At 32.8% G+C, this 9,336-nt stretch overlaps 1 protein-coding gene across 1 annotated transcript; it reads right to left on the minus strand.

Annotated features, from left to right (window-relative positions):
- Positions 1-618: 618 nt before the first annotated feature.
- LOC139507319 (uncharacterized) lies at positions 619-7,834 on the minus strand. Its single transcript, XM_071295703.1, has 4 exons — positions 7,786-7,834; positions 5,263-5,372; positions 2,332-2,509; positions 619-845 (listed from the first exon to the last, which is right to left on the minus strand). The coding sequence occupies exons 1-4, from the start codon at positions 7,832-7,834 to the stop codon at positions 634-636; spliced, it is 549 nt and encodes a 182-aa protein (XP_071151804.1). The 3' UTR covers positions 619-633.
- Positions 7,835-9,336: the final 1,502 nt, after the last annotated feature.

Below are 9,336 nucleotides of genomic sequence, written 5' to 3' on the forward strand. Positions count from 1 at the left end.
TGACATTCTCTGATCGTTAACCTTCTTACAAGTTCAAATGACATTCTCTGATCGTTAACCTTCTTACATGTTCAAATGACATTCTCTGATCGTTACCCTACTTACATGTTCAAATGACATTCTCTGATCGTTACCCTACTTACATGTTCAAATGACATTCTCTGATCGTTAACCTACTTACATGTTCAAATGACATTCTCTGATCGTTAACCTACTTACAAGTTCAAATGACATTCTCTGATCGTTAACCTACTTACATGTTCAAATGACATTCTCTGATCGTTAACCTACTTACAAGTTCAAATGACATTCTCTGATCGTTAACCTACTTACATGTTCAAATGACATTCTCTGATCGTTAACCTACTTACATGTTCAAATGACATTCTCTGATTGTTAACCTACTAACATGTTCAAATGACATTCTCTGATTGTTAACCTAATTACAAGTTCAAATGACATTCTCTGATCGTTAACCTAATTACAAGTTCAAATGACATTCTCTGATTGTTAACCTACTTACATGTTCAAATGACATTCTCTGATCGTTAACCTAATTACAAGTTCAAATGACATTCTCTGATTGTTAACCTACTTACATGTTCAAATGACATTCTCTGATTGTTAACCTACTTACATGTTCAAATGACATTCTCTGATTGTTAATCTACTTACATGTTCAAGTGACATTTCTGTAAATGACATCAACCAATCGTTGACCTCTACGTCTGTTTCATGGTGGAATGGGAGTCGTTTAACAGGTTTCTTTGTCTTGACAAACTCAACAAAACTGTGTTCCACACTTTCATGAGGTATGACAATAGCATGTCCAACTTTTAACTCCTCTGAAATGTAGAATTAAAACGTTTCTAGATACAGGTAAAACATATTGATTCACTTAACATATATGTCAGTCAACTATCATATTAAGTTTCAGAAGAGAAATTTTTTAAAGCTCTGAAACATGATAAACAATTTGGGGAAATTGTCATTAAATGACAGTATTTCCTCAACATGTTCAAGGGGTCAATTGACAATTTTGGTCATAGATACCCTAGAGATGATTCATCTTAACTTTAGTTGGAATTGGGTCAGTAGTTTCAGATGTTTGAAATAGTTTACACCATACAAACGATAACAACAGAGGAAAACGATAGCCAAGATTTAGAAAAGTTAGCTAAAAATCAATCCATGTCTGTCTTCTTGGTTAAGTAAAAAAAATCTGAGTTTAACTCTTGTTAAATGTTATAACATTCTGAACACTAATGGTTTTACATAAAACCAAATTTTAAGAACCAGAATTCAAACACAAACACTGTAACACAATGACCTACCATATCTTTTAACTTTCTTTAACTTTTTATCTGAAATTTCCAATTATCTTAGTCATAAACAAGCATATTACAAAATGAATCAATAGGTTTTAAAAGTTTCAATATTGCTGATGATATACTCACAAGCATGGGTTCATAGATCAGTCCATTGTAACCAGTCGGGATAGTTACTCACAAGCATGGGTTCATAGATCAGTCCATTGTAACCAGTCGGGATAGTTACTCACAAGCATGGGTTCATAGATCAGTCCATTGTAACCAGTCGGGATAGTTACTCACAAGCATGGGTTCATAGATCAGTCCATTGTAACCAGTCGAGATAGTTACTCACAAGCATGGGTTCATAGATCAGTCCATTGTAACCAGTCGGGATAGTTACTCACAAGCATGGGTTCATAGATCAGTCCATTGTAACCAGTCGGGATAGTTACTCACAAGCATGGGTTCATAGATCAGTCCATTGTAACCAGTCAGGATAGTTACTCACAAGCATGGGTTCATAGATCAGTCCATTGTGACCAGTCAGGATAGTTACTCACAAGCATGGGTTCATAGATCAGTCCATTGTTACCAGTCAGGATAGTTTACAAAGGTTTTAAACAGAATTACTTAAATTTTAGCGAGAATCATTTCAGTTAAAATGAATGCAGTTAATATTCAAAGTCAATGCATCTTATGATAAAATAGATTTTGAAAACCTTTTAATTTAGAACACAATTTCTTCATACCTTTCAACTGTCACTATTTGCGGCGGATTTTCCCCATGGAGGCTCCTAAATAGAAATTTTGAAAGAGAAATTTTGTCTACAATTTAAAACAAAACAATCAATTTTACCATGGGTATAAGTTGTAAAAGTATGTAGATGCAAACAAAAAATATTAACATAAATTTGAAGGCCCATTTAAAGGTTTTGTAGGACTATGAGTCATTTGTACATAAAACCCCCATGGACATTTTAAAATGTTTAAATTATCTATTTTGTTTTTGTTTTCATACCTGTTTTTTTTACTGCACTGATTATAGGACAGCCTGTAACAGTAACTCTCCTGCCCTCTGGTGAAGCCATATAAGTGACAGAAGTTCCCCTCATATAAACTTCACATTGGGCTCCTATGTTCTTCAACAGCAATGATAGTTCATCATCGGACAAGTTGGTACATCCGTCCAATCTTATCTGTAACACAATTTATAAACTTAAAGACTAAAAATTGAAAATAGTTTCCTTTTTTGTTCTTCAGTAAGTGTGCACAGACAACCCTAAATTATTTAAATCAAACAGACATGTGAATGACAAAGTCTTCATTTAAACTGCACTTAGACAAAATATATTTCAAGAATTTTACAGCAAATAACAAACTCCTATAGCTCAATCAAGACAGCATTACACAAAACTATTATCTATTTTCTAATGTTATATTCAACTATACCCGATTTGAATAGCCTGTCAAGTTATTCTTTTTATTTGCATAGCCTGTCACATGGTCCTTTTATTTGCATAGCCTATCCCATGGTCTTTTTATTTGCATAGCCTATCTTGTGGTTTTTTTTTTTTATTTGCATAGCCTGTCATGTGGTCTTTTTATTTGCATATCCTGTCATCTGGTCTTTTTATTTCCATTGCCTATCACATGGTCTTTTTATTTGCATAGCCTGTCACATGGTCCTTTTATTTGCATAGCCTACCACATGGTCTTTTTATTTGCATAGCCTATCTTGTGGTCTTTTTATTTGCATAGCCTGTCATGTGGTCTTTTTATTTGCAAATCCTGTCATCTGGTCTTTTTATTTGCATTGCCTATCACATGGTCTTTTTATTTGCATAGCCTGTCACATGGTCCTTTTATTTGCATAGCCTATCACATGGTCTTTTTATTTGCATAGCTGTTATGTGGTCTTTTTATTTGCATATCCTGTCATCTGGTCTTTTTATTTGCATTGCCTATCACATGGTCTTTTTATTTGTATAGCCTATCATATGGTCTTTTATTTGTATAGCCTATCATGTGGTCTTTTTATTTGCATATCCTGTCATGAGGTCTTATTATTTTCATAGCATGCTATGTGGTCTTTTTTATTTGCATAGCCTGTCATATGGTATTTTTATTTGCATAGCCTGCCATGTTGTCTTTTTGTTCAGTGCATAGAAATAACAAGTGAAATATGACTGGCAATAATATATGGTTGGAGATTTTAGTAGATTAAACATTTGATATTAGTTATTCATGAAAAAAAAGCCATATTAAGTTCAAATTGTTATATTTTTTCACACACTACCAGAGTTCTCACTAAGGCGAGTCCTTGACTCATCAAAATCTGTCTTGGCTCACCATTTTATAAAATTGTGAGTCCACAGATGCATCTAATTGAAATATTTTGTACAAACTGAAGACGGTTAAACACAAATATCATCATTTTATAGCAAAAATTTAAAAGTTATCTGAATGTAATCTCATTTCATTGCTTTGTTAGGAAATGGAGACTAAAATATTACATTATATTGCAATAAAATATTTTCTTCTTGCTGAACATTGGACTCATCACGGCTAAAAATGATGAGTCCCTGGACTTGCCTTCAAAAATCCTAAGCCAGAACTCTGCACAACCTCAGCATGGCCATAGGTCAAACAAAATAAGTCAGAAAGGGCATTTTACTACTTAACTCAATGGAAACTATCCAGGTCAATAAAACAGTTTTACAACACTGCAACAGGCAAATGATGCATATTGAAGGCATAGAAGTTACTCTGTTATTTTCAAACAGACAATTAACTCTGTAGTATTGATGAACAATTTTTTCAAAGCGTTAGGATGTTTCATTTTACATACTGGTCAAGGAAAACAAATTTATTTATAGAATATTTATAAAATACACAACAAACAAAACTTTAAAATAACTGTATCATACTATAAATATTAGTTATGGTGCTGATCAAGGATCTGGAAATTTTTTTCTCCTAATTTCGGTCATTTTCATATAACTTAAAAGTTGGTGCTCCTTTCAAAAAAAGATTGTCAAAATCTCATTACTGCATGAGTATGCTCTTACTCGTAGTTTCAACGAACTTGTTACACTGTTGCATCGCATTTACTTCATGATTTATCCTACCACTTTCCTAAAATCAATCAAGAGCAATTAACGGAAGGCAACAGTTTAAAAATAAATGATTTTAATGACTCAAAATGATAGTTTTCTCAGTCATCACTTACGTTTTTTCGATTCTGAAGTCGAAATTCAAACCGGATGTAATGAGACAATACTAAAATGAACAATTGCGGACTCATTTCCCCGAATTAGTTTTGTTTATCAAATTCACAGGAAATCATCGGCTTTTTAACATTTTACCTTTAATAGTGTAAGAATATTAATGAAAATAGTTGCACTTGCTTTATTTAGCATCAAATCATTTTAAATTTACGATTTAGTGTCTAATCTGCAAAAGAGAATTTCAAGCATGCGTATTACATAGTTAACATAGCATGCGTGTTAGTTACAAAATCATTTTAAATCATAATTGACAATTGTCTTAGCTGAAAAGTATTCAAATATTGAAGACAGTTGGTATGGAATTTGAATTTCTTTATAATATTAGTTCGGAGTTTGTGATTAATAGCTAGGTGTGAATTGAAAACACAGGTAAAGAGATAAGTGATCATTAGCCAATACTTCTCTGAGGCATTAATATAGTTATTAGGATGGCCCTCAGGATTATAACACTTTACTGGAGTGGCAGTTTAATTAAATTGATAACAAAACAAATCAAAATGGCAATTTTTAAACTCGATCTCATCTAAATGACCGAAATTATTCTTGTTGAAAAAAAAGTTTGACCTAAATCCCAATTACACGTTTAGGACAAAATACTTTCAGTTTAGGACAAGACTGGCAAATATGACCGTTTCCAGACCCTTGCACTGCTGATAGCTTACCTCTGTCAAAGTTTTTACTCCAGCGACTATATCTGTTAGCCATTTGATGCCAGCATTTGTCACAAGGATACAACCACTAAATTCACAGTCTTCAAGTTCACATATGGTTTCTACAAAGCAAAAAGTGGTACTTCCTAGGTTATAATGTTCTATCAACTCGAAACAAATAAAATAACTTTTAATTTTAATTTTAGATTAATAATAAAGGCCATAAAAACTTTCCAGATTTTTTCACACAGAAACACCAAGAAAATGACTGCAGACATCTTGTAAATAAAAAAAAAAAACTATACAAAGTGATGCCCCTTCACTCCCACTCTGAAGTAACTATAGTATAACAAAGTCAATGTAGTACTTTATTTGAGATTTGTGTGCATCTGGGAGACATAATTGATGCCCCCACAGATGCAAAGTGATATTTAAGATACACAAAGTTTAGCATGAGAGCAAATAGAAGTCTATTAGTCGTTATAAGGTCTTTCCACTTTTCTGTGGAAAGACCTATTGTTTTTCTTCTGATTATTTTTTTTTTTCTTCCGCCTAATTTTGTTCTTGCGATAAATATTTGTTTCGCAATATGTCGCTTAGATATTTGGTATATGATATCGAACAGTTTATGCGCTTTTGAAATTTACCCCTGCGTAACCGAATACTTTTCTTTGTAGGAGTTATCTCCCCAAACACTGTTTTCTTGTGTCCACAACTCCTTCGCAATCGTAAAAGATTATGACAAATTTCTTTTATAAAATTGCTCGTTATATCCTTCGCATGATTTGTCCAATTTCGACCGAAGCAATATGAACGCTCCATATGAGAGTTTTTTCTCCCTTTTGTATTTGAAATTTTGAGATGTATTTCAAACTGGAACACCATAAGTGATAGAGACGTAAGATCTTTTGATTTGAGGTCCTTGGTCCAAAAAAATGAAAATTAGGTCAAAGTCAAATGTCAAGGTCATATTCTAATTTTTGAATTAGGCTTATTTCCACTCATTTCCAGAAACCGTATAAGATATCAACAAATTATTTTGACTAAATTGTAAGTTGCGACATGTCGTAACTTAATAATTTTACTTGAAAGGGTGCCTAGACAATGAATGGGAGTTTTTGCCCCTATCATATCTAAAATTATGTGTAAAGTGATATAGCTTATTAACCATACATATTAGAGACCTAGGGTCTTTTGATTTGAGATCTTCAGTTTGTTACCTTGAAATTGAGGTCAAGGTCATAGGTTAATTTGACGTTCTAGATTTTGACCTTTGTTTTAAATTCATATCTATACCTCATAAAGCCATATGAACTGACATTTTAGACTGATTTTTAATATTTTAATATCAAAATAGATATTAACTGGTGGAAAGACCTTCAATTGTTCTCTGAACAATTGGTTTTTAATTTTACCTTTTTTTCTGCTGCAATGAGTTTGAGTACAGCATCATTACAATAACCATTCCTTGAGAAGTCTATAGTCGTTATTTTACCTTTTTTTCTGTTGCAATGAGTTTGAGTACAGCATCATTGCAATAGCCATTCCTTGAGAAGTCTATAGTCGTTATTTTACCTTTTTTTCTGTTGCAATGAGTTTGAGTACAGCATCATTACAATAACCATTCCTTGAGAAGTCTATAGTCGTTATTTTACCTTTTTTTCTGTTGCAATGAGTTTGAGTACAGCATCATTACAATAACCATTCCTTGAGAAGTCTATAGTCGTTATTTTACCTTTTTTTCTGTTGCAATGAGTTTGAGTACAGCATCATTACAATAACCATTCCTTGAGAAGTCTATAGTCGTTATTTTACCTTTTTTTCTGTTGCAATGAGTTTGAGTACAGCATCAATGCAATAGCCATTCCTTGAGAAGTCTATAGTCGTTATTCTACCTTTTTTTCTGTTGCAATGAGTTTGAGTACAGCATCATTACAATAACCATTCCTTGAGAAGTCTATAGTCGTTATTTTACCTTTTTTTCAGTTGCAATGAGTTTGAGTACAGCATCATTACAATAACCATTCCTTGAGAAGTCTATAGTCGTTATTTTACCTTTTTTTCTGTTGCAATGAGTTTGAGTACAGCATCATTACAATAACCATTCCTTGAGAAGTCTATAGTCGTTATTTTACCTTTTTTTCTGTTGCAATGAGTTTGAGTACAGCATCATTGCAATAGCCATTCCTTGAGAAGTCTATAGTCGTTATTTTACCTTTTTTTCTGTTGCAATGAGTTTGAGTACAGCATCATTACAATAACCATTCCTTGAGAAGTCTATAGTCGTTATTTTACCTTTTTTTCTGTTGCAATGAGTTTGAGTACAGCATCATTGCAATAGCCATTCCTTGAGAAGTCTATAGTCGTTATTTTACCTTTTTTTCTGTTGCAATGAGTTTGAGTACAGCATCATAACAATAACCATTCCTTGAGAAGTCTATAGTCGTTATTTTACCTTTTTTTCTGTTGCAATGAGTTTGAGTACAGCATCATTACAATAACCATTCCTTGAGAAGTCTATAGTCGTTATTTTACCTTTTTTCTGTTGCAATGAGTTTGAGTACAGCATCATTACAATAACCATTCCTTGAGAAGTCTATAGTCGTTATTTTACCTTTTTTTCTGTTGCAATGAGTTTGAGTACAGCATCAATGCAATAGCCATTCCTTGAGAAGTCTATAGTCGTTATTTTACCTTTTTTTCTGTTGCAATGAGTTTGAGTACAGCATCATTACAATAACCATTCCTTGAGAAGTCTATAGTCGTTATTTTACCTTTTTTTCTGTTGCAATGAGTTTGAGTACAGCATCATTGCAATAGCCATTCCTTGAGAAGTCTATAGTCGTTATTTTACCTTTTTTTCTGTTGCAATGAGTTTGAGTACAGCATCATTACAATAACCATTCCTTGAGAAGTCTATAGTCGTTATTTTACCTTTTTTTCTGTTGCAATGAGTTTGAGTACAGCATCATTACAATAACCATTCCTTGAGAAGTCTATAGTCGTTATTTTACCTTTTTTTCTGTTGCAATGAGTTTGAGTACAGCATCATTACAATAACCATTCCTTGAGAAGTCTATAGTCGTTATTTTACCTTTTTTTCTGTTGCAATGAGTTGAGTACAGCATCAATGCAATAGCCATTCCTTGAGAAGTCTATAGTCGTTATTCTACCTTTTTTTCTGTTGCAATGAGTTTGAGTACAGCATCATTACAATAACCATTCCTTGAGAAGTCTATAGTCGTTATTTTACCTTTTTTTCAGTTGCAATGAGTTTGAGTACAGCATCATTACAATAACCATTCCTTGAGAAGTCTATAGTCGTTATTTTACCTTTTTTTCTGTTGCAATGAGTTTGAGTACAGCATCATTACAATAACCATTCCTTGAGAAGTCTATAGTCGTTATTTTACCTTTTTTTCTGTTGCAATGAGTTTGAGTACAGCATCATTACAATAACCATTCCTTGAGAAGTCTATAGTCGTTATTTTACCTTTTTTTCTGTTGCAATGAGTTTGAGTACAGCATCATTACAATAACCATTCCTTGAGAAGTCTATAGTCGTTATTTTACCTTTTTTTCAGTTGCAATGAGTTTGAGTACAGCATCATTACAATAACCATTCCTTGAGAAGTCTATAGTCGTTATTTTACCTTTTTTTCTGTTGCAATGAGTTTGAGTACAGCATCAATGCAATAGCCATTCCTTGAGAAGTCTATAGTCGTTATTTTATCTTTTTTCTGTTGCAATGAGTTTGAGTACAGCATCATTACAATAACCATTCCTTGAGAAGTCTATAGTCGTTATTTTACCTTTTTTTCTGTTGCAATGAGTTTGAGGACAGCATCAATGCAATAGCCATTCCTTGAGAAGTCTATAGTCTTTATTTTACCTTTTTTTTTGTTGCAATGAGTTTGAGTACAGCATCATTACAATAACCATTCCTTGTCGAGAAGTCTATAGTCGTTATTTTACCTTTTTTTCTGTTGCAATGAGTTTGAGTACAGCATCATTACAATAACCATTCCTTGAGAAGTCTATAGTCGTTATTTTACCTTTTTTTCTGTTGCAATGAGTTTGAGTACA

The sequence above is a fragment of the Mytilus edulis genome, unplaced genomic scaffold, assembly GCF_963676685.1.
Source record: "Mytilus edulis unplaced genomic scaffold, xbMytEdul2.2 SCAFFOLD_898, whole genome shotgun sequence".
In the NCBI taxonomy this organism is placed as follows: Eukaryota; Metazoa; Mollusca; class Bivalvia; order Mytilida; family Mytilidae; genus Mytilus; species Mytilus edulis.